At 40.4% G+C, this 27,228-nt stretch overlaps 2 protein-coding genes across 10 annotated transcripts in view; one reads left to right on the forward strand and one right to left on the reverse strand.

Annotated features, from left to right (window-relative positions):
* Nucleotides 1–27,228, forward strand: part of LOC125761714 (probable proline--tRNA ligase, mitochondrial) — a 289,722-nt gene that overhangs the window by 150,862 nt on the left and 111,632 nt on the right. The window lies entirely within an intron of this gene.
* The window catches only part of LOC125761688 (cadherin-87A), a 159,327-nt gene that overhangs the window by 65,099 nt on the left and 67,000 nt on the right, over nt 1–27,228 (reverse strand). For all 9 annotated transcript variants that reach the window (XM_049423116.1, XM_049423115.1, XM_049423114.1 and 6 more), the window contains 2 exons: nt 24,278–24,307; nt 2,814–2,919 (listed from right to left, as the gene is read on the reverse strand). In XM_049423116.1, the coding sequence (XP_049279073.1) occupies nt 2,814–2,874 (61 nt within the window). In that variant the 5' untranslated portion in view covers nt 2,875–2,919; nt 24,278–24,307. The remainder of the gene's footprint in view (nt 1–2,813; nt 2,920–24,277; nt 24,308–27,228) is intronic.

Genomic DNA, 27,228 nt, shown 5'->3' on the forward strand with positions numbered 1-27,228 from the left:
AATTAATCCATACTTGGGCCCGAGTATTAAATCCAAGAACGAAGGTAAATTTAATTTGCAAAATTGAAACAGAACCCAGCTGAACATAACTTTCCACTGAATATGAAATTGTTCCAACCGAAACGGACCTACCCAAGCGGAATCATCAAATTTATGCTACATACACTTGGAAGGGACATTCATCAGAGGGTTGGACATGTGAGATGAGGCAGTGTAGACAAAAAAACGATCGACATCGGTACTAGGACTCGAACATCCTTCGAAGCGCGTAGACAAAAGCTTTCGCACAACGTAGCTTCTCGAAAATGGCGGCGTCAAGGATCGGTAATAGCACTGTATGCTGTATTCTACATCTTCCTATCTTTTGCCCTCCTTTCCGACAACACCCAACTCTACTGTCAGCTGATTTTGTTTCTTTTCTCAGGAAAAACAAAAAGGAACGAACGGTTGGCTTTCGTACCGTGCCAGTAATCCGTCACCTTCTCAAGGGATCGCTGCACATTGGGACGTACGGTGAGGGTAGAACTTTTCGCACAAATTGGATTTGCCAAGCAGCCGACAAACGATGCCGACTTCACGGGTCGGAAAAGCACAATACGCGCGCGACCTTCCGATTTCTGCGCGACACAAAATCTTGCAAACACCTGGCAAAACGGTTTTGCCCGACACTCACCATTTCGCTCGGAATCGGAATGATGGTTTTGCTTATTTATTTTGTAACGTAAGTTTTATTCGCGCCCGGTATGAATACACCATAGCCATGACCTGCTGGAACCGTTCTAGGCCTTTGCGCAATCATTCTTGTGGAGGTGAAAATTTATGTAAGATTTTATTATCCACCTTCATTCGGTAATAGTAACAGCAGCAGCAGGGGAAGGAAAATAAACCAGAACGATAAAGGTTACACTGTAATAAGATTATATTTTTTTTACATTTATTTACATAGTTTTACAACTTTTTGGCAAGCAAGAGTACCGCAAAAAAAACTAGAAACAAGTAATTTTTTGCGTTACTATAAATTGGTTTCACAAATTATAACGTGCAATGTCACACCTTTTGAACCACGAGAGAGAAGGCGTTTAATTAAATTAAATATTTTATTAAACAAAAATAGTGAATAATAAAAAATGAAACCAATTTAAAGTAAGTGTTGATAATATTGTACACAATACTTTACTCTGTTACTTTAACATAGAAAAAAAAATCATCTAACGAATGTTTGGCGAGCGATGTAGTGTCGCAGTCAATGCGATTTGTACGTCCTGCTGTGCAACACGCTTTCCCCGTTTGGCTTGTCATGAATGGCGATAAATTGTTCCGGTAACATACACACACGCACACATCCAATCCTCTTTGTAACCCTCCAGGCGAAATACCCGAAATACGGTACACTCTTTATCATGCCCGGCAAAACGAATAAACGAAAAATCACTTCAACTAATCACATTGTGTACACCTCAATTTCTTCCCACTTGTGTGAAACGATGCGAGCGTTGCGAAGAAAGACTGCTTGTCAAAAAACGCAGCAGGAACGGGCTGCTACCGACCGGCAGTTCCAAGGTAACCCGGGGTAAACAACAACGACACAAACCCACAACTCATCTTCCTTCTCCTACCGCTCTGCTAGCAGTTGCCACAAGGGCCCCCCCCCGTCAGGAGGTGACATTTCACAGATTCGCAGGACAACTGTCTGTCCCTCGTTCAAAGAGTACAAAGTGACACACACAGACACAGGCACACAATCGGTGCCATCAAGTCACAGTGCCTTGGGGGAGAAAAAAGCGAATCAAACGATCACGAATTGCGGTTCGGGTAAGTGGGTACCCGAAGCCAAAGTAAATAATTCACCAACGAGAATGACATGCACCACTTTTCCCGTTTGGCCATCGGCCCGAAAGACGTCTGGTGTGATGCCCGTTTCCTTTGCACCTTTTTTTGCGGGTCATGACTCCTTCGTCCGGTGGGCTTTATGTAGCTATAACAACTGGCTTGCACGCGCCCGCGCTACTAAAAGCGAATGCGGAAAAATGGGTGAGCGGACGTATGAATGAAATGAAACCGCAACGAAATAACTTCCCATTTCATGGTGTGGTCCCACCAACCTGTCACCTTGCCATCTAACCGACGTTTGACTTCCGTAAAGCATAACAAATAAACACTAACATTGCCACACCGGAACTGGTTGCCAACCGCAGCATACGGCCGTATGTACGGTGTTTCCAGCTTTACCAAAAACGTCTACTTGACACGTCGCGCACCACCACCGGTAAGATTGATCTGTCTCTCGTCGTCCCACAAGCATGCGACACCACTTGTCAACGAAATGTTAAGCTCCCGGCAAAACATACGCAAACCGTATCTTCCCCAGCGCAAGGCAACGATCGGGCACACAATATGCAACAATGGCAATAATAAACCTGTCACTTTATTTGCCAACAACTATGTTACCTCACACGTCCGCGGTCCACAAGTACAGCCCGTGGCAACCCGTGGTCGAACGATGAGCTTAACCACAAATGGTGGTTTCGTTACTTGACACATGCTGTCGACTTGACTAGACCCCGGTCCGAAGTGGAAATGGTGCAGCAATTGTCGTTGGGAGGTTGTTTTTTTTGCTTGCTGTTTTGATCAAACCGTTCTCTACCTTGCCGAAAACTTACGGTCACCCAACATCTTGAAGGTTAACCATCTTGACAGCAGAAAATGACCCAAAAACCCAAACTGCTGTAATTTCCCCTCCCGAATGTGTATGTATGTAAACGATAGTAAGCTAGAGGAAGGAAAAAGCCCAGGGTGTCCAATTTATTACTTACATGGTACAAGCAGCAGACCAATCGTAACGAGCGATACGAAGACTTTCCATCGGGGTAACATCGTTCCCCGTGCGACCCGTTCACCGGACAATGGGACGCTGTTTTCCTGTGTAGAAAGAGAGAAACGAGCGAAAGAAAGGAACGGATTAGTAGATGTTCATTCAGTGTTTGGGTGAGTGGCTTTTTCCTACTTTCGTAAAGATGTGGGTGCTGCTATGGACATTGACCGACTGGTAACGAATGATGTACACGTTTAGCCGACATTTTCCCGGACACGAGCCACTCAAATCTCACATATATTGAGCTGCTGTGTGTTTGTGTGGCTTGTTACGGGATGGGTCGTCAAAACGTTTGCTCGGTCTGGCATCCAAAGCAAGTATCATCGTACCGGTCCCAAGCATTGGATTGAAGTGCGGGAGGAAAAAAGTTTTTCAATATTTATACTAATTTTATTGCAGTGGAAACATTTGCACGTGAGCGAGGAAGCATAATATGAGATTTAACTTTAGCAGTTCTTATTGCCAATTTGTAGCAAGCTTAACAAAGTGAAACAAGCTGACCGATATCGTTCAGATCGATCGAGGATCATTCGTTTATTTTTGTATCATATCGTTCTTCATTCATTCCATTGTTTTACTAAGCGATTCTGTGAAAGTTTCTTGTTATCACACAAAACAATACTTTAACGTTCGTATTTTTCTTATTATTTTCTTAGTTACTCAAGATTTTGATTTCAACTGGGAAAAGCGAAAACATAACTGTTTATGTTGGAATAGGTAAAGGTAGGTCGAGAATTCTTTCCAATTTTTTTGAAGTTTTGCAAGCTGATGTATTAAGAATTTTGGTGTATTTTTAACACTAGAACTACCGGACCAGTCACTTTGACTGGAACGCTTCATTTCCGTGCCATTACTTTTTTGGGTTTAAACAATCCTTAGGTAGTTGAAACAGGATTTTTACATATATATTCTATAGTACAATCCCCAATAAACAATAAAATATTCTTCAACTCCTCGATATTGTTTAAAAATTAACCAAGTAGGAAAAAACGCTTAAAAAGCTTGATACATCTAGTGTTAAACACAATCGAATTCAACAGACATAAGCTCCAGAAACTAGTCAAATTCTCGTAAAACCTGAGCATAATCCAAAAATTCTGATATGTCTCTTGAACTTTTATAAATACACTAGAAAAATCAGAACATTCCGAAATAAAACACATTTTCTAGTCAATAATCAGTTTGGTATTACTGTTTTACAAAAATATTGCAATTTTGAAACAAAAAGTTTTACGTATTAAAAAAAATATTTGAACACTTTTTTAACTCAATCACAAAATTCTAAGCAAGAACCCATTCACATATGTTGCTTATCACAAACGATCAACAATTGAGACTTTAATTCAATCCACCCAAGACTCATCTACAGCAAACATTAAGTTCGGAAATTTTATAGCCAAATCCTTGTCGATTGCGTTTGCTATATCTAACCTAGGTATGTTTGTACTTTGAAGAAGTAAAAAAAACATCACCCTCAAAACTGATGAGGGTAAATAAGAAGGTTCTTTGGCGAAGTTAACGCAGCGATAAGCTCTAGGTCGAATCCGAAATTGCTCCAAAGTACTGGTTACGAATCGATGGTGCTAGTGTTGCCATACAGCAGCTAAAGTAGCGTGTAGCGGCCATAAACGAAACGGTCGCAAAGCGATCCATAAAAAGGGTTGTTCATTGTGGGCACGTGCTACCTCCCCCCTCCGACAAAAAGATCGGTAACGAATCGAATGTACTGCGGGAAGGATATATCGGACAGCAGCTATCGTTAATGCTGCCAAACGTGACAGGGCGGTATGGAAGGGCCTGGTATTGCTGGCTGAAGCAAAACCAGCGCCACCCTAACGTGTTGGTGTGCGTTTTCAATCGTAAAATCTTCCAATCGATTATAGCAAGACGTGCAGCTTTTTTTCTTATTTCTTTCTTTCATACAAACAGTTCCCCGATATGAAGTGGAAAATTTTAATATTCAATGTATGGTGAAAATATGCTGGACACAAAGTAGAAAAAAGGAAAATAAAAAAAAACAAGAACTGCACCAGCCTGTCAATGGCTCTATCAACACCGTAAAGTATGCAAATCAATTGATCACGCGATGGAAACCCCCGGACCGGAGAACCTTTCAAAGATCAAAACCCTCTTCCGGGCGTAAGTGGTGCTTCTCGATTGCATATCGAACACCGGTCTTTGATGAAGGAACGCACTGAAGCAGGAAGCAAGTGGGTTTAGGCGAAAGAGAATAGAGGCAACCAAAAAAAAAAAGAAAAGGAGAAAGAAAACCCCATCAAAAGCCTTAAAGGAGGCATAAAAGTGAAGCCACCGCTATAGCGTTCCTGTCGCTGTAAAAGAAAAAACTGTCAGCCAGGGGAAATAAAATCGCATGCCCAAAAAAGAAAATTGGTCCACCATTTTCGGGTAGCATTGTGGTGGTTTTTGCCATCAAAGACCGTTCCGCCGTAAAGGAAAGCTGCCTTTGGAAAATCTTATATCTTTTTATGGAAACGCAGCTCATATATTTCGAACCCAGGAACCGAACCCGTTCTTCAAATGGGGGGAGGTGTACGCCAGTGTGGCTGGACTACTCTAGACTATGCAAAAAAAAAGATTGTACGACAAAAAAAAATCTGGGTAGAGAAAATCAAAAATCCATTGTCGTCATTTTCGAAAAGTGAGTATCCGTTCACTGATTTCGTTGGAAATCAACCAGCACCCGCTCGGTCTCAGAATAGCAATAGCTATAGGCTTCGAATCACTTACAGGCTGGGAAAAGCAGCTTGAACCATATAGGCCAATAAAGAGCAGACAGAACAATTCCACGTTACGTGCATCATAACTTTAAACCTAGCCGAAGCAGCTTCCTATGGCAACGAGATTCCTATTATATGGAAAGAATGGTACGATATTGGATATTCATGCAATGATTTTGATTTCCTTTTAATGGTTCCGCACGTGTAGGAACGCAGACAGTCAGGTAGTAGCACTTGCGACAAATCGTTCAATTGTCGTGCCATATTTGCGATGGTAATAGAGCTTTTCAACTAACGGAATTTTCATGAAGATATATGTTATAAAACGTTATCTAATCTGATACATATTATGCTGCGTTCGGAAGTTTTCCATCAAATCAATCTGTTACCATATATGCAGCTGCACGCGCAGTTGCTTAATGCTATTGAAATTCCACTCAAAAAGACCACTTTGTATGAAGATTCTTCTCTTTCAAGGGAAAATGTCAAGACAAGGGGGTTGAAGTGAAGTTAGTGAGGGTGATCAATAACTCGTTCTCTTTTTTTTTAAATAAAAAAAATCATACGCATATTGTCACATCGAGAAACCCCCGTTCAATAATGCTGGGGTTTCCTTTCCTTTCATTGTGCACACGTGGTCAATAAAAGCACTGCTTCTCGTTACGCCATATTCCATTATATAGCTACTTCTGTAGTGATAGGATTTTTTCCCTTTTCCGGTGATGCTGACTGTGTCTCGTATTTCCGATTGTTTTTCTTTACATTTCTTTTTTTCTGATACTTTTTTCCCACTGCCCGCTTGCAATGTTTCAGTATGCTCGTTTTGCATATTGACAGGAGCATTCATGGTGCGGCCACCACTGCCAATGTATCAGTGCTCTGCTTCTTCGAAACGGAACCGTAAGCCAAAAAGGAAACATAACCAACAAGCGGACAAGGTTAGTTTGCGTTTACTTGCCGTTCGCTTCAAACAATCGTTTCGGAGCAAAGAAGCAGAATGTTTCACTACATAACCAGACGATGGGTTCACCGTTTGCTGCAAAAAAAAAATGAAAAACACAACGCTGGATCTTCTTACGGCTCGCTACAACTCCGGTACAGAAACAAACGGGAACAGGGAGCAATGGATGATAATAGGATTTCTTTTTATTTGCATTAAACCGTGCGCTACCAAGCTGGAAAAGATGAAGATGAGTCGATTGATTTCAATGCATCACGTCGCTGGATCTGTTTTCGTAGCTCGTGTCATGCTTGCTTTCTTTTTTACGGTTTTTTTTTTCTCTCAATGTGCTCCTCTAGAACGGTTCATATTGAAAGGTTTAGCCACGTTTTCAAGCCGTGAATAGAATGCAAGCGTACACGGCACCGAGCAACCGACATAAAGCTGCCATGACTGTGGAGCGAATATTCAAGCGAAAACTTCAAGCGTAAAGCGCAAAATAGAAGCTGATCATCAACAGACGAGTAAATATTGACAAATGAGATTAAAAATGAATTTCGATCCGCGCGTGAAATTGATCAAACGATTGATTCTCTGCGGTTTTTTTTCTTGGTGTGTGCTGGAAGGAAATGGAGACGCCCGGTGTTTGGTGGTAGCAGGGAAATAATTCATCATCCATGGTAGCGGTTTGATTAGCACGGTAAGGGAAAAATTTAAAGCGAATAAATTCATACATCATAAATAAAACTTTATCACAGTTTGTTACCGTTTAATGCCTGGCGCGTGTGTGATCTTTCCATCGGTTTATTTCCAAAAAAATTGGTATAAGTAAATATTAAATATTTTTTATAGTTTTAAATTTATTTACATTATTTTCTTGTAATAACAACTCTATTTTTTTCTTTAAAATATTTCTAATTATTAAAAAAAATCCCCAAATTAGAATGAAATGATCACAAATGAAGCATAACAATAAATATTTAATCAATATTAAGACACAATTTAACATGATTCAAAGGTAATTGATTGAGTAACGCAATTGAATAATGAAACTTTTAAGAGGAAATAAATCACACCTATTGTTCAAATATCGTATCAATCGTGAACATGAAAGACAAAAGGTAGGTGTGTCATGTAGTGCAATAATATATTATCAGTTTCAATGGAACGACATTGTTTCAACACTTGTGTAACCCTTCGTAGTACATTGAGCGAAATCTAATTTTGGCTCCTTTGAAATCATGTTCATTGTCACGAAGTTCTACCTTTAAAAAAAACCTTGTCTTCATCAAATAATTTATATTGTCTCTATGAATGTATCTACTTTAACGTTTCATAGGAATCACCATCAAAGCTTTCTATTAATTGTATACTTTGATGCTATCTACAGGTCACAGAATCGATTGATTTACTGCCCTGTGCTAACTGGCTGAAGAAAGCAGGAGAAGATACCCACACCCGAAACATCGTAACATTACTTCCCTTACAGCAACCGACCATCCGGTGTATGGTTTGCGTGTCCTCGCACATTTTCCACCATGGCCCATATTTCACTGTTTTTTAATTTTATTAAATTTTTCGATAATTTATGGCCCACCCGATTTGACCACCTTTTTCAACCATCAGGGGCAAAAACATTGGCCGTACAGATTTCCCTAACGCTAGTGTGTCTCCTCCACCGCTTCTCGACCTGTGGTGTTGACCAAATGAAGGAAATGGAATGTGAAATAACTGGTCAGCGAGCATGGAGTGAAAAACGAAAACCGTAAACGGAAAAATATCAATCTTCAACCGACGGTAAGCAGAGAAAAACGGACTCCCACAAACAGAGCTTTTTTTGTTTCGTTTCTTTCCGATCCCCCTCGACTGGGGAACATATTTTTGCTCAGTTTCGCTCACGTAACCATTTTCTTGCTTTTTTTTTTTGCTGCTGTTACTACTTTGTTCACTATATTGCTTTAGCACGCCTCCGTCCCTGCATGCCTGCTGTTTCTTTTCCAATAGGGCGTTGGTGTGTGTGGTTATTATGTTCCAAGCTTTGCTACTTACCGAGTTCTCCACTATCCAGTGAAGGAATAACAAGGGATAAAGATATCCAAAGCACGGAAAAAACAGGTCCGTGACCACGCTGAGCGATATGATGAGGTGGCACAACTCATGAGATTTATGAGTAGTGACGATGGAAACTTGCTGCCATTGCTATTCCCGGCCGGAATAGCGGAAACCCTGGTTCCTGCCAACGTTTTCCTCTGCGGATAACGAATCGTTTCGTGCTCGTGTTTCCTGTATCGCGACCTCATATGCTGCTTTACGAGCATTTTGTTTCCCCCACTCGGCACCTAAAATGGTTAACCGAGCGTTCCACCAAAACACAAACATTACGTAAGAGGTATCCAAGCAGGCTGGCTAAATCCCATTAAAGAAATCAACCCTCGAATATACGAAATTGAATGTGACAGCAATCACGACGGCAAACAAAACTAAATACAAAACCGGGCGACAAACGAAATGGGCGCTCATCGACTTTAGGTTTTTATTGAAATTCCTTTCTGTCGCAGTAAATCATTTTCACTCCGTTTCCGGGCACTCATCAATCAAGCATTGGGGCCACAGCAGTGTGCTCCATCGGGTGGATGGGAACATCGTAGCAACTGTCGCTCGCGCGCGTTTGTGTGCAGAAGTGTGTGCGAAGGCAGAAAATTCCATACCACACCGGAACAGTGAAAGGATGCATTGAAAAAGCAGCCATCGTGAATGGGTATAGTTTACCCACGTGCCTTAACAATCGTGCTGGTTTGGCGCACCCGTAAACCGCAGCCTCACGGGGCACGGAAATATCCATGCATATAAATTTATTAAAAATTTATTATTACATGAACTGGCAGCAATAAGGAAATATTACGCGCCATCGAATGATTTATTCGCTTATTTTGACATTCAACGGTGCAACCGCTCGTTAACGTTCTCCTGGGAGATTGCTGATGCCTCCGGTGTAAGGGCCAGGGAATGTGTATGTTGCTCCTGGTGGTAGTTATAGCAGCAGCAGTAGTGGTAGTAGTAGTAGTAGTGAATGAAGCTGCGAACCGCATACATCACGGCCTGCTTAGAGCATGAACTGGTGATAAAGTTATACACAGCCTGTCAAGAAAGGAAACTTTCTCACTTGCGAAAGCATTTTACTACAGTGCGTAACATAACAATAAGTTCATCTTTTTTTTCGACATACTTAAAGCGATTTAAGAGGAATTCTGGTCTTTTCTGGCTCTAAATATAGTTTGTTCCTGAACTTGTAGTGGGTATTATATCAGCGACTTATTTATTTATTTATTTATTTTTTGGTCGGTTAGAACGGCCTGGTCGTATCAAGACTTTTTTACCAAGTAGCAAGATAGTCAGTTAGCCCGAGTGGGATTTGAACCCCAGTCCTGCCGTGTGGGCCGGCGCCGTTTATCACATACAGCACCAGGCCGCCCCATCAGCGACTTATATACGATATGAAAGATTATTTTTGTGTCATTCTGACGAACAAAATCGAATCAAATCAAATTTTAAAATGATTTTCCCCTTTTGAAAAAGAGATGTGTTTGCGATGATTCGCCGTAACTAGCTTTTTAGTTACACGTGTAATGAAGCAATTTTTCGATGTAAATGCTTCGATGCTTTTCATTTTGTATAACTACATAAAATACCTCTTTTATCTTTTTAATACTTATGTTCTTTTACTTTTAAAATAACAACTGACTGTAGAGTAGAGAAAGTGTGGTATAATTACCCATAAAAAATTGTACACTAATTCCTTCAAAAACCAGATACGTAATTTTCTCAATAATTGAAATCTACTTGCCAAACTTTAGTACTTTTAAAACCCTTTACACACTTTAAAAAACCACTCATAGTCGTTTGAATACAAACTATTCCCAGAAAGGGTATTTTCCGCCACTTGCCCGATTCGGTAGAACCAAACTGGTGACATTTTTGTGATTTTAAGCTGAGAAAACACTAACATACTTTCCCAGTAAACATACATTGCTTTTGTTTTGAAGGTACCGTTTTCCAAACACTACCCACACAGGTTCCGGTCGCCCGGAAACAATCACCAGCAAGAACCAAAACATCAAAACCCCGACCAATGGTACACGCCGAGCTCCAGATACGGCCGCTAAGCTAGCTAGGGGTAAGTTTTTCCACTGCTCCTCTCACACCCCCCTCAGGATGCCACATCTCACACCAGCTGTTTGTGTAACCGTGTGGCGAAAGTGATTTGGAGGGAAAAGTTTTTCTTTGTCCCGAACTTTTTACAAGACACACCGAAAAAACGGACGGTTATCGCGCGAGAGTCACACAAAAACCGATTTCCGACCAATCAGCTTTCCGACGGGGACCCCGCAAAAACCGGGAAGCGAACCATCGCGGAAGAGGAATTTGTTTTTCTTCTCGCGTGCGATAGATGTTGCTGCTTCGTGCTTACGAGCTTTTGCCGCAAATGGGTGTGCAATGGGTAGAATGTGTGAATAAATGGGGGTTTTCTTCGCATGTGTGTGTGTGTGCTTTTTTTGTCGCTATTTTGTTTGTTTGTTTAGCACACGGAAATCGTTCCCAGTTGGGTATGAATTTGCTTTTCATTCTTCCCTAGCATATGGTTCCGATCGAACTGATAGATACGTTCTTTCGCTGTAATTTTACCCAAGATTGGAAAATGTGCTTTTGGCCGTGGAAAAATTAAACCCAAATCTATTGCACAGGAAATGGAAATCGGTTTTAAATAATAATATTTATGTGTCTCATAAAATCAATTACGATCGTTTGATTTCATTTGATAAGTGTGAGATTTAATGTTAGCTATAATTTGAATATTACATGAATTATTTTTTGAACTACGACAAAGGAACTCAACCAGGAACTATAAACACACCTCACTTCTATAATTAGATTTGACAATCAAGGATAATAAGGACGAATTAGGATGAACTTTACATGTAAAATGAACTCAAATGAATATACAGTTACAAAAACAAAAAGGCGCCAATAAGGTTGCATGGGTTTAATTTTTTACACTTCTTTACCGCGTATTTTTCACCAGTTTTCGAGAGTATTTCTCACAATAAGAGTGTGTAAATGATTATCAAACTATATAGAAGAACCATGAAACTATGGTCAATTAAAAAAAAATTAATTCTATTAAAAACATTTAGTTTTAACTACTTAAAATGGTTCATATTATTGTCAACTCAAATAATGGATATCAAATACATGCAGACACAGGTAAATAACTCACTTTTTCTCTCAATCACAATACTAACATTCCTTTTCTAATTGAAACGGTACTGATTAAAATGAGTTACACGCTCATTGCCAGAACCGTTTTGGAACTTGTTTATCACCACAACGGGTACGTTCGTAGCAATAACAAAAAAAAACAACCCCGGCGTGGGATGAAATGAGTAAACTGAAACGGAAGCAAGCTAAAGCTTCGGTACTGAATTATTCATACCGGTCACTAGCACTTGGCACAACAGGGCACAAATACCGTTACCGGCTACGGTCGCGATGTTTATGCTTTTTAACTTATCGATACAAAATGGTGAGTGAGCATCGCGGTACGCCAACTAAAAAAAAACCCCTGGAACGTAATTAACTTTCCATGCTCTCATGAATAATGTAGCGTGGAAGCATCGGGATTAGCATCGACTTGCGCAATGGTACGATTTAAAGCCACTTTTTGGTGTATTGTTGGGTTGCTTTCTTTTGTGAACGGGAATATCTTGCATTTGCCTGTTTACAGCAGCAGCACCAGCAGAACCAGATTCCAAAATGGCTTGGGGGAAGATTATATATTTCGTCTGTTTAAAGCAAGCTTAGAACCAGAATCGGTGTCAATTGAAACCAGCTTCGCTCCGACGAGCATTTTCGATCGAAGTGGTATCATTTTCCAATTAACTTTATTATGGTACGCCATGCCTTGCGCTCTTCACCCAAAAAGGTTTGCGAATTCTTTACTCTTGGTGCTTCTCTGGTGAACATTTTTCTTCAACACTACAGTCAGCCAACTTTGAGCCGTAAGGACGCTGCGGTCCCAAAAAAAAACCGGTGTATTTCACTATCTTTTTACGTACTCAAATGCTATTTCTATACTTTATCGACCCATAAGGGAACAACGAAAGGGAATGATTCCGATTAGAATGATACAGCATCGTTCCAGTGTTCGCTTATCTTTCGGTCCTTTCCCCACAGTTTCGATCCAGGCGCTTCAGGCGAACAACTGTGAACGGTCGATGAAATCTTAATTAATGAAATAAATTACTATCATCAACTGCACTTCAACTCACTTATTTCTCACTCAAACTACTTCTCCTATGTACGCGAAGAAAGCAAAATAGACATTCACACACACACACAAACGTACCAGAACCCGAAATAGAGAGACGGTTTTTCGCCACGGTTTTCCATGCTCCTTGATCGACGAATAAGGCGGGGGAGGGGAGCAAACGGATGTGGTACAGCCGGAGCGGGAAAATTGATATGTATCGAAGACTAACGTCGATCCCGTGACCCGACTTCATTTCGTGCCAAATTGGCATCGCATACAGAATGGATGGAGAAAACGATACGGCATACACACACACACGATACGATGCCCGCCATCGTGCCTTTCCCCGATGGGCATACCGTACAATGGTTTGTGTAAGATGAGATACCGGCAAATACACCACAACCACCGCCATCACCAGCATCGGTAAGTTTTGAAAAGCAATGCTGGGGCGAAGCTATTTGCTTGTTAATGAGATTTTGCTGTGCTTTGTGCATTTCAACATAGGCGTACGTACCTTTACCTTCCCTGCCACATACCATTGTGTTACAGGAAGAAGAAGCAAACCGAAGCGAACGCAGGAAAGGCAAAAAAAACTATCCCGAATGACGTTCCGGCTAGTAGAAATGCCCCCATGCACAATCAAAGGTTACTGTGGTGCGTCCTGTGTCCAGGTTCCGGGGATAAACTGGACCACTATCGGGCCAAACATTTCTGGATAGAACGATCTAACCCAGCCGGAACCGTTAGTGAGACCGCTCAGGAAAAACACATTAATTTCTTGCCACCGAAGGCATTACAGACAGGCGTCGGGGATACATCGATAGGGACAAGGGGGAAAGATTTTTATCCTCGTACCCTCAATTTTGCGCAATGTTACAAATGGTCAGCTTTCGGTGTATAGTTCCTGATATTTCGTACTAATATACCGATCATTCGATGCGCTAATGGCGGTAATATATTCAACTTACGCCGTACGAATTGTAGCGCTGGTAGATAAGAACTAGCGGGTGCGTTTTGATCTCCTGTATGTACCTTATCAGTAGATAATTTGAACGAAAGACACGTAATTTATCGCCCAATTGCCGTTAGCTTTTGTTTTGCTACCTTTTTTTATTTGGTCATAGTCACGGTTTCTATCTTCTCTGCTATGCTAAGTGACATAAGAGTACATAAGAAATTCAATTATTCTCCCACAAAGTATCGCCAGACCGCTATTTAAACTAGGAAAAACCTTCCACAAATAATCGTTTTCCCGCGTGAGAAAACCCCTCGAATCAATAGAGCAAAACGATGGATATTTTAAAATCCCCCATATTCTAATCGCAATACCAAACTCTACGTACCATGATCGGTTCCTTTCGCCAAAAGCACGGTTGTGCAGTGCGAATAGCGAAACGGCAAATCCCATGATAAAGCCATCGAGATCAACTGGCGGGGAGCAAACCACCATCAAACGGTTCCACCGTCGTCCTTCCGCGTCCGAAACCGATCTCCGAGTGAAAGGGAGTGGAAAAACAACCAGCAGCAAATTTCTACATTCAACCAAACGGAATGCTATGGCGCGGGTCTCTCTGATCATGGGCGAGATGAGGGGAGCTACCCGGAGCATCTTCTCCCGCATCCGGTCACATTCAATATTCACTAATCCACCCGCACCCAGTGTGAAGATTATCGGATTACGAATTATGCTCCTTCATATTCTCCACCAGTTTTGGTTTCCACCCATTTGCCACCCGGTGTGGACTTAGCAACTGTGTCACTTGTGCCGTCGCGTTTTCAACATTTTCATATTGCCAGAACAACAAAAGGCAGCAGCAGCAGCAACCACACAGCAAACGTACAATCGAATTCGCCTACTTGGCGCAAGGGCTTGGATGGCCGGCCGGAAGAAGATTTTGGAGTGAAATATTTTTCCTTTCCACGGCACACCATCCGCTTAGACGAGCTTTTTCGGCGAAGCTTTGCCGACTTCCATGTCACACCCGGGCAAGTGATCTTTTTTTTTTTTGTTTTGGCGTCATTCCACTTTCACGCTGATCCGATTTTTCCGAAGCAAAACGGCAAGAAGTGCCTTCTAAGCAACAGACTAACCGGAGCCCAACGTTAAAACGGGGCTCGAGAAGCTCGTCGAAGGACAGCAAATGTCACAGATGAGCGCAAAACCCAGGCACAGGAGGGCACAAACACGACGATGTCGTTTCCATCGGAATGAACGGTGAAAACGTGGAAACGGTTCCCTTTTTTTTTGGGAACCCACCCACTCGCTTGTTTGGCGACCCACGTACAGTACCTTCTTCAAAGCTTGCTCCAATTGGAGACCACCGAGAAGCAGATTAGCGCGTGATGCTGCCATGAGGCACCCGGAGGACACTATGAGATCACTGTGTGCCTGACGACCGTCCAGCAAGCATGGGAAGAAGCGTTGGAGACTGGGAAAATCTTGTTTTAAAAAGGCCCCTCCCGCGAAAAGACGGGTTGGGGGGACGACAATTTGGTGTGTGCTGCCGCTTCAAGGATGATGGGATCCATTTCATTGTTTGTACGTGTATGTGTGTGTGCCTGGGTGAATTTTGTTACTATTGTTCTAAGGGATTTACACGACGGTATTCTGGTTCTGGTGCCGGTGAAAATTGTACGATACATGAAGCAGCACAGCAAAAGTGAACTGAGGAGCAGGAGGAGATTTTACCTTTTTTGAATATCTGATTCTTGGACATCCGTATCTCAGACAAAGCGGCAGCCAAAGCAGCCGGCTCGCTTTAAAACCCCCCTCCCGAACCAGCAAAACAATGGACCGGCAACCGGTTAGGGGCATCCACAGTGGCGGACAGGTTATTTTGATAAGGGTTTCACTTTCCGCTTCAATACCGGTGGTACGCATGGGACACAAGACAGACGTACTGGACAGCGCGGCCCCGGAGATACAGCAAAACTGTCTCGGACTTTTTATGCCAACAGTACGGACAGGTACAAGGATTCCAGCAACCAGCCTGCCAGTGTGATAAATGAGCCCGTCAAGTGTTTCGATGGGAGCAAAGAGAACGAGAAAGAGAGAGAGACAGGGTGTTGGAGCTTTTTCCCATGTTAGACTTTAGCTGGGAACGATGTGCGTGTATGTGTGTGCATGTGGGACAAAATGAAATATTTGGTAGCTTGCTATGGTATAACAGTTACCTCACGTCAATGAATAATGGTGCCTCATCGTGAAGTATTTTATTACATTGGCAGTAGAGCGACTAACAACAAAAGCGTATGGCTATACTTTGTAGAGCGAGAGCTTTTTTGGTTTGGTAGAATTATATTACTTTCAATACTAGAAGTGATGGACACATCGTACTGATGAGAAAAAATAAAAACAATACAATATCAGAATAAGTCGTATGTTTGCCTATAATCACTCTCTCACAAATTCAAAAAAAGCGTAATTTTTTTTATAAATCATTATACGGTTCTCTTATACAACTCTCTTTTACAACAATAAATAAATGCACTAAAATAGTAATTAAACAAAAAAAAACTAATTTGTTCTTGGCGAATAATTTAATTAAAATGCATTTTGAATTTAATTTAAATGAATTTTATTTTTTTTTATGTCTATTTTCCATTTCTACGTCATTTAGATGCAAAGTAATTTTTACGTTAAAAACAATAAATCATTTGTCGCTTTCTTGACCCGTTTCTAAATCTAAAAGACTTACAGCCAAATTTGTACTCAATTTTCTTTGTTATCTTAATGCCAAAAAAAATTAGTCAATGAATACTGATTTTGCAATCAATTAAATAGTTCGTAAAGACAGCAACACAGTCTCTAAAGAACCTATTACAAGAAAAAATCAGTAAATTCAAGAAGTATTTTGTGTCTTTTTATACACCTCATTAATTCATCAGGTCAATTCTTAAATCATCTCTCTCTCTCTCTCTCTCTCTCTCTGTCTCTCTCTCTCCCTTCTTGGCTTTTTAACGACCTTACAGGTCACACCGGCAATTTCTGGTTTACTAGACTTATTTTACCACTTAGCCGGATAGTCAACCCATGTTACGATAAAAATAAGTTGTAAAATAAGTCTCGATACGGCCTGGCCGATCCTAAGAAGCAAAAAACAGGTTTATTTAAATTACCAATAAGTTTTAAATGAACTAAAAAAGGGTTTATGAGGAAAATTTCAAAGCGGTTCATTGGCGGGACATAAAGAGTCTCGATGCCAACCTGGGTTTTGTTTATTATATTCAAATTTAAATTATTTTTTCTGTTGGTCTGAGAAATGTCCAGATATATTTGGTAAATCTTGCTAAAATTTATTAATCATTCTGTTTTTTGCCAAATACTCTTTTATTTCTTCATTTGCTTCGATGCGAAACATTTACATACCTGGCTTTACTGCACATGACAAATTACAAATTATTGCACCCGTGCCAAAACCTCCATTGTGCTAATGAATTTTCATTTTTATATGCTCCTGTTACCTTTATCATACACCTCTCATTCATGTTCAACTACGAGCATCAGGCAGCATCATGTAACGAATGCATCCCTAATTCGATTCGGTAACAAAGAGGATTATACAGTGCCTCTCTACCAACACTGGAAAAGGTTTCACTGGTTTCACGTTGGTAGCAAACAAAAAAAACCCTACCCCTTCACACAATGGGAAGAAAACCGGCCTAAAACACTCTCTCGGTACGTTGTACATAGTTAAAAATGAAAATCCACGCACGTTCCATCCATCCGAAACCAAAGCTCAACCACCCAGTCTAGGTGTAAACGGTAGAGATTAGAACGGTTCTTGTCGGAGGCTAAGCATGGAAATTGAACCAATGGAAATGATTCCACTTCCCAACATTCCGGTGACACCGACAAACCGAGCTTAATTAACAGTCACAAAAACACTACCAACACATGCCACATACGAACCACGAACGGTAAAACCAGTCTTTCCATTCTAGGGAAGTCTTTTACTTTGCTACACGAAAAATTAAATTTTCAAATGGAAAAGACATTCCACTGTTAACTGCTGGAAATCTTTACCCCCTAGTTCAATGACTGTGGTGAACAAATTATGCCTGTATACATGTACGAAACACAAATTAGCATACATATTTTTGTCGACAAAATCAAACATAACAACCAGCAGAGCACATGAAAGGTGAACGTACGATTGTTATCGAATTTTCCTTGGGCCCAAAATGTACTTAATGGATGTCTCGAACCATACCAACCCTTGTCGAATCGGCACGACTTCTCAGCTCATAACACCGACCAGCATCTTCCGTCTTTCCAGTGTGTAACATGGCGAATGGATTTCCTTCATGTAGCATGCATAATCGATAAGCCTTTTTACATGTTCAATTTGTACATCTGGAGCCATGTTTGTTTTCCCGTTACAGGACAGAATTATTCAACGGGTTAGCAATGGTAGAACAAAATGTGATCTTCAACAAAAAGCCCCAATCCTGCACTCATGTAAGTTTGTACAAAAACTGTCATTCCCAACGTGAAGCAGTTTGTTGCCATATAGATTAAAAATTCCATGTTTATTTTTCAGCTACATTATTTTCAAATTTGGATGCTATTTACGCTACAGTAGTGTTATGGGGAAGTTTGTGTGTGTGTGTGTTTTTTTTTATTACACGAAGAACATTGTTTTCCATGCAGTTTTGCAGGTAGCTGCAAGCTGCATTGTCACATTTGTCGACTGAGACAGGCTGCAATGCAAAATGGGAAAAGTTTGCATTGGTAAAAGTTTGGTATGCTTTTCCCAGCATCAGTGATACAGTGTCATAAAAGTTTTCTACTGTACGACCCGTAGTTAGAAGCTGTGTGAAAAGTTTAGTTGCTTTTTTTCGTTTTTAATGATTATAAATTGAGACACAAACATGCTTCTGATGTGGACTATAAATATTGAATTATGATAAAATTAAAATTCAATTTCTTATCCTTTTTCAAAATCATAAAAACCAGTTGAAAACACACAAAAGAATCTGCTTCAAAATATTGTTCGTATTACATTTCCTTTATTACAATTTCCATCGTAGTCTGGACCACCAGTTAAGCCACTTTGAACAAAAAAATCCCCACCAATGTGAAAAGCCTCTGCCACATCCCACAGAACGGATCAATTGATTGCCAGAGCAAATACATTTTAATGCTCCGCTTCCGGAACTAGTGGAACAAATGCACCAAAAACCACACGGAAAAAAGGGTTTACAAACGTTGCGAATTCCACGGCTTCACCAGTGTACCGATGGTGGTGGTGGAAAGAAAACATTAGCACACAAAAAAGGAAAGCTGTAAAGTTGTGAACAAGCACCATATATCTTTCTTTGGTTTTTACACAACCATTCGTTTTCACTGGCGTTGGCTGCGGTACATATCTGTATGCTGGTTGCTTTCGCGATTTTCTTCCCAACAGCTTGCGAAGATGCGGTGGAATGTTTGCGAAAGGGATCGTTCGTGTATTTAAGGTGCTTTTGTTTCAGTACGGGGAAAACCCAGGGGTTTCTTTAAACTGTTTACAGATAAAGCCTGCTACATTTCATAGTAATCGTTTTAACCGGTGGAGTTCTTTGGTAGCAAAACACTGTGTACAATGAGGCAGAAGAAATTCTAATACGTGCCGTAGTATTTCATGACGTACCACGATTTCTGCTTGTACTTGTTTTCCTTTACTTCAATGCAAAACGAAGGTTGGCCAATCCCGAACCGGCCAACCCTTTCGATGTTTCACGTTATCTGTGAAGGCTTGTGAGAATCGAGCAAGCAGTACTTCAATGCATTTCATCGTACCGGCAGACCAAACCATTTGCATTGCTTTGCTTCCAATCGATGGAAACGTTTGCTTCTACCGATTTGGAATTTGAAGCCTGCAACAACCGATTGGCCGAACCATGCTTTGAGCCGGTGCAGAGTGAACTGATACGAACGATCCATCGTCGATGTATGTTGCATGAACGACATCGCCCTTAGGGTTGGATGCTTTTAAAGAAATCAGGTTAAATGTTCTCGTTTCAATGATCATCTCGGTGTTTGCTACCCATATCATGCCTTAACATGCCTGCACTTGCTTCTGCCGTATTGTTTTATACATCAAACCGTAAGCTTTATATCGTGTTAATGTTGAGAAGTACTTTTCAATCTCATTGATGCAAAAATTCTTCATTTTCAAAAAAAAAAACACACAAGTATAGAAAAACAGAAACTTAATTTATATTTAATGACATGGTGAAAAATTTCACAAATATATTTTTACATATTTTTACGATGAAAAAAATTTAGTCGAATAAATTTGTAAAATCATAGGAAATAGAAATTTTCTTTAATATTTACGACTTTTCATTTCTATTTTCAAATTTCGAAAGTTTTTGAATTTTCTTTTCTAAGAAAATAGATTCTCATAATAGAAAATAGATTTTCCAATTGGCATTAAAACGTTTTCCGAGATATCGTTCCCTTAAACCGGAACCTTAAGGGTCCTTTAAACCATGAGCTTTAATGGACGTTTAGTACAATGAAATACTTACTTTCATGCAATTCTAAATCATTACACCACCTTTTTAAATCATACTATATAATTTAATAAACGATTAATTCCTTACGTCTGTTTATTAAATTTCCAAAATGATACAAACAGAATGTATTGCAACTTTCTTTGGCTTCATAAATATTCACAACAACTATATCTACTTTAACGCAAGAAGTAACAATCGTTTTAAGCGTTTTTCGTTCTAACCACGAACGATTTTTAAACAATTTCGAAGAGTTGGAGAATATATTATCGTATATTGGAAATCTTACTATAGAATAATTCTATACAATATATAACATAATTTAAAATTCATTTCAACTACCTTAGGATTGTTAAACCCCAAAAAAATCGCGTTTAATAACCCCAAAATGAAGCGTTCCAGTGAAAATGACTGTTACGGTCAGTCTATATTACAATCAGCGTAATGAGACACAAATTCATTTTTGATACAACCAAATTCATTAGGGAATAATTATTTCCTATCGCTCCATTGTCTGGGCCTTTTTTATCAAAACACTAGACTCGTATTATTCGCTCGTTTTCGCTCATTAAATTTTATTCGTCCCAATGGATAGGAACAAATAAAAGAAAAAAAAGTCTCATCGATACATCAACGCTGTTCATCCTGGTGGGAAAAATGCAATTCATTAAGAGTGAAAATAATTATATTTTCGCAGTCACAAACGACAGCGAACGGTACTACAACAGGAATACACTGTCGTTCGCGCCATTTCCTGTCATATTGCTGCAACGAGTTGCTGCCTATCTTCCTTTTTTGCTGCTGTAAATTGCATCATTCTCAGAACGCACCAGAAAACACATGTCTGCGTATGCGTTCCATTTCGATGTGGGTTGTAATTGTGAAAGAAAACGATCAAACTGAGCCGTAGGATGGTTTATTTTTTGTTCTCTTCAATAATTTAAAATAATGATTCATAAAAATGGCACAATAAATATGAATGATTGATTTTTTTTACACGATGAAAAATGATGTTCATTTATAAAATGAGACTGGCAACGCACTTCCCCTTTTTTATACACGTTTCGTTTGATTTCTCAAGTTTCTAATATTTATAAAAAGTATTCATTTCCAAATTAGCAGACAAAAAAGCTGTTTATCAATTAAGCATGATTCAATTGGGATCAACTTCCATTGTGTTCGCATCGATAATTCACTTCAATATCAATCAGGAAATGTGTGTATGCAACAAGAAAAAAAAAGGTTGCAAATATCAAACTTTCTGACGCAAGAGAATTGTTGGAATACATACGTACCGCTGTATTCCGACACTTGTTGTCAGCGGGACCCAGCACTCACGATCGCAGAGAGCGATACGAGGGAGAGTGAGTGTGGGATAGTAGGGCAGTGCGTGAGAGGTCAAAGATCAGTAGCAAGCTAGAAGAGTAGAGAAAAGGACTAATATTTTGGCGCACGTAAACACGCGCCTAAAAGAACAAATAAATCGTGCTTGCCTAAAATACCAGAATCTAACTCTCGTCAGCTTCTATCTCTAACAAGAATATTAAATTTTAAGTTCCCCTTTTAATTTCACAGGGAAATGTAGTTGCTGAAAAATATTATAAAACTTTTCGTTTTATTTCTTTTTATTTTATCACTTTGTTCTTAACATGGTTCCAATAAATCCGTATGACACCATATATAATTCGATTCTTTAATTAACTACGTGTCAAAATGTTTACCCAACCGTCAGCCTTGTAATTGCCCAAAACTCTACCAGTGAAACACCGAAACATCAAAAACCATCGAAGGTGTTGAAAATTTGTTTTTCACACCATGCTCCAAAACAACGATTGGGCGCATTCATCCATGTAAATGGTAAACTTTCCACCCAGACCAGATAGTCTGATCAATTTGGCCGTTCCATTCTCATCACCTGCTGGCACAACTAAACAACTTCCGATCTGGAAGGGTGCCGGCGACCTTCCCTATCGGGCCCGGTTTTACAAAAGTTTATTAATTAAGTTACCCTCTCGCTCAATCGACGCTTCGAAACTATTCGCTTCACCAAACAAAAACCGGCCCAGCTTGAAGTTGGATGAAAGATTAGAAGAAGAAAAAAAAACATATCACTTGCTTCGCTCTACACAAAGCACTCGACGGACATCAGCCGGACCATGGGCGTAAAGCCTATGAATATGCAGCTTCCTTTTTAACAGTATGTAGCTGCTGCGTTCCCTCTGTGCGATGGAGAACCGAGCATGAATGATGAAAATAAAACAAGACGCCCATCACTTTCAAACAAAGCCACAAAGTCTGCGTTTGGAGGCGCCCACACTTAAAATTTTCCCTCCCGCTCGAACCCATAAACCGGCGAAGGAAAAGGTTGTGTGCTCACCAAAACTCTATACCTGCCTTTGATCCGAACACGGGTACAGGAACCCTGATGATAATGGACGGGATCGGCCGTCGGTTTGAAAGCATACCAGTTGGCAGTTTTCACATTCTCTGCTAAATTGACTGCAAATGATTTCAATCCTTTCATCGAGCCACACTCGCCAACACGGTGCGGGCAGGCCGGTTTTAAGGTGTTGGTGAATTTTGTGCGGCAACCACTCGCCGCCCCGGCGTGATAACGAAGCACATGCTGGGCAAGTTAGTGTCATTCCCGGGCAAACTTTCCACCAAAAAACCCCGTCTGTGCTTTCGTGCCGCGGCCCGTATGTCTGTGCCTAGCGGCGTACGGGGTGACTTTTACCTCAAACACTCAGCAGAAATGTTGAAGCTAATTCACCGGGTCCCGTTTACTGCAGTGCCTGGTTTAGGTCGGCCTGTGAACAATCTGCCACATAGCTTCAGCATAGGGGGGAAAACCAGTTGCAGTTCTTAAGCCAAGAGCTCTTGCCTATTCTTAGATCCTAGCTAATGATTCAACCGAGGGCACTTGAACGTGACATCACATATCTCATCGACCACGAGCTGCGGTGTGTCCTGTGAATGACACTGAACACCGTTGGCCCGGCTTGTTCGCACAGGCATTTCACACCATCTGACGTGATGCGTCCGGTACGCGCAGGTGGAAAAGCTCCCGTACTGCAGCAAACACCCCTACAGTCTCGCCAAACAGGCTGTCGTTCCGATTGTCACTTCTCAGTCCCAGGCACCGCATGACAGCTGCTTGGGAAACTGTTCACACTTTGCCTAGACAAATGAATCCTGGCTGCTCGTGCTCGCACGATAGCGAGCATCAGTAATTGCGCACTGGGAAGCACAGCAATGGCACGAACTAAAGCGAAGGACATGCCACATCATAGTCAGATTTTATGAAGTATTTCCTTTTTCCACTCAACGATTTCCCTTACAATACGCTAAAGCTCCCGGATAAAAGCCTGCCTAACCACGGCACACAAAGCACACATGGGGAGGATTGTCATACGAACGTATAAAGTACCGGCCAGTGTCGGAATTCTGCCGGTTGTGGGAAGATGATAACCTCACTGCTAATTTATTCCATCTTCGTTGGGCTGCTAAAGCCTCACACGCTTGAATCTATACTGGCAACGCTCATTCTGTACTAATGGGTGAGATAATGCCTAAATCTGAGAACACTATACATGAGTGTGTGTGAAGCTAGGCGCATATACATGTATGCACAATGAACTCACTGCAATAAAACTTTTAGTCTGTCCCATAGTTTTTGAATCCCAGCTTCAAGTTTTCTCCATTCGTTCACTGTAGTGTTGTAAAAAGGAACTTTTCTCTCGAACTATTCGTACCTAAAGTTAAGAACAAAACACACAAAAAAACCCTCAACCCATTTGGTTTATGGTCCATTTTCCACAAACAATTTCCCACACAACTAGAAAGTCCGCTTAGAGGAGAGAAACTGCGATTGAAGTATTTCTCACAAGGTATAGTTTGACCATTTTACTTACCAGAAGATATTATCGCTTGTCTAAATGTGGCTGGAAAGAAATACAAGAAAAGATTCTTCGATTAAAATCAAATCGACCGTAACAGATCGTTCTATTTAAATATAGTGAACTGTTGTGTTACTCTAAGATTTCTAATAAAGCAATGCTTTATAATAAATTGCATTCAGAAAAATATTTTAGGCGCAATAAATACGACAACATCTTATCTTGTACCACAATAAAAATTGTGGTAAATAAAATTATTATCCAGACCAATAAAACAACTCCCACGTGGTGATTTTCTTTTCACCACATCCCAGAATCTTGTACCACGTATTATGTAAATTTACTAACAAACCATGACCGGTGTAATTTGTGGGCGAAATGTTTTAATCACCATAGATAGGCGTCTCCATCGTACCAGAAAAAAATGGCACCCCCGCCGTGAACCATTGTGCTTTTTATTGTATCCATTCTGGAAAGAAAAGGAAACCATGTCTCGTATTGACGGCTACATTTAATATGTAATATTTCTTTTGCCAGTATTAGTTATCAACGCTAACATCGCAAAATCACTGCCACTGCCAACACAAACAGCCGTAGCAGTAAGATTAGCTTACACCCGTGTCAACACGGGCTTCGGTACAGTTATGGTGAAAGTTAAACTCAACCGGCACGCGATATGATCTCGCATCGCTCACTAAAATCTGCACTTGTGCAGATTAACTTACTCGCATTCTCGAGTACCATTTCCCAGCTATTTGTTCATTCTCAGTCCTCTTGGCAAACACATTACTTGAAAGCTTTCGGGCTGTTTCGGTTTGCTGCCCGTTCAGCACATCTTGCCATCCATCCCCACTCTCTTCCCGCTTCCCTACTTCGTATCTGCCCGCAACTTTCCCATTTCAAACTAAGCCACTTAACGCTGATGCATTCACCAGAGGGACACTGGAAATAGACAGCCGCTGGAAACTGGTAGAGCATTAAATATTAATTTCCACTTCCACTTCTTGGTTTGGTTCTCCCCCGCGAGAAAGCTACGGCAGCACAACGCTACGGTGCTGCACGGGCGGTACAACCGATGCAGACCCGGTCTCGTGTATATCTAAGTGTGTTTATGTGTATTTTTGCTCGCTCTCTCTCTGCTCGAGGAAAAGCGATAAAGAAGTATATCTTCAGCTTCAACAGCGCGCTCCGTCGGTTAATGCAGCCGTAAAGTGGATCTTCCTTGCAAAGTTTGCAAGGCTTTTTGCCTGGTACTAGTTAACCTGCCCGCAGCCGTCGCACTATACTACGGTTAGGATGGATTCTGTACTTCATACACGCACATACACACCCAAGAGCGTATTGCTTGGGAGTGAAAGTGCAGCTTGACTTTTGTTAAGGGTTTTGCCTTTACGATGATGATTCATATTTAATGTTTAATAAACGAAAACTTATCCCAGGGACTGTATGCAAGATTTCACCACGAGCACGCCGTTATTCACCGTTGTTGTATGGTAATCCAACGGGCAGAATGTTTCTTTTTTCTATGCGTCCAAGGTATGGCAACATGACCGGACCTGTCAATAGCGTACCTGGTACGCAAAACCGCACTCTATTTGCATCAGAACGTTTGTCGCAGCTTTACAGTGTCTGTCCTTTGCTTATGAATAAAAAAAAGCAAAATATTCTCTTCCCTACATTGGGGATTGACCTTTTTTTCTACCAGGTGAATCCACTTAAAAGCTATTCAATATCCTATGTTACTATTCTTCTAGCAGCAGAATACAAAGGAAGTAGACAATGGCTGCTGTCGATAAAGTTCTTGTCGAAATGGCATCTTTTGTATCCGTACATCAATTACAGGCTTAGAAGCTGAAGAATGTGTTATGCCGAGTTAATGCAGCTTAATTTCGTCACTCGGTGGAGCAAAACTTAAACAAAATGGAAATGGGAAACGTTTGCTGTCTTCACATAATAGCCTAAGGACATAATCGAACTTTAGTAGCTTTTTTATTAATATCTGTCATGCTGCCAGGTCGGAAAATTGTATTAATATATTAATAGCAATAGTTTGTTGTTTGTTTGATTTGTTTATTTATTTTCTTTTGTTTGTTTGATTGTCTGTTTATTTGTCTGTTTGTTTGTTTATTTGCTTGATTCACTGTTTATTTGTTAGTTTGTTTATTTTTTCGACGTTAGTAATATTCGTCTTCATATCGTTAATTGAATGGTGGTAACTGTTGTCTTGTGTACAAACGAATTCTTACATTTACAACGAATGACACCGGTACTATTCCAATTATGTATATTAATTCCTCCTGATACATATGACAAAACGCCGCCTTTCGCACATGGACACTTGACAAATGAAGAAAACTGAAATTTATTATTCATTCCGTCAATAGACGGAAGAATGTAATGAGTTCTATATAATTCGTTGATCCATTTGCTCTTAAAATACTTTTCTATTGTAACATATTTGAACACAGGTGCAAATTTAAATAGGTTTCATCCTATTCAGAAGAAATTCACGCGATAACGTATTAAGAAATTGGACAGGGTAGATCAATCTATGCTACCACCTAACAATCAACGATGTCTGCTTCTGGGCCTTAATTCCATGGAAACTAGGCGCTGCAGGGCTCAGTTTGGCATTATAGCATTGTTAATACTAAGAACAATTAACGATCCACTTCTAGTAAACGAGCTTTACTTTGCTGTTCCACGTACAACATTCCTTATTTAAAAATCTTCGTTAAACCTTTTTTGAGAATGATTTTTTTTTCTTGCTTCGTAAGAATTAAGGAATGAAATATTTAATAAGGATTAAACAATGATCTTTGCTGAGAATGCCCACATTGAGACTTAACGTCTATTAATAGTGAACAAAATTTTCAAAATTCTACATTAATACGATGAAAACGTAAATTGTTGGATGAAATAAGAGACAATTTACGGATAAAATCAAGAAAAACCAAAAGTATAGT

The sequence above is a fragment of the Anopheles funestus genome, chromosome 2RL (assembly GCF_943734845.2).
Source record: "Anopheles funestus chromosome 2RL, idAnoFuneDA-416_04, whole genome shotgun sequence".
Taxonomy (NCBI): domain Eukaryota; kingdom Metazoa; phylum Arthropoda; class Insecta; order Diptera; family Culicidae; genus Anopheles; species Anopheles funestus.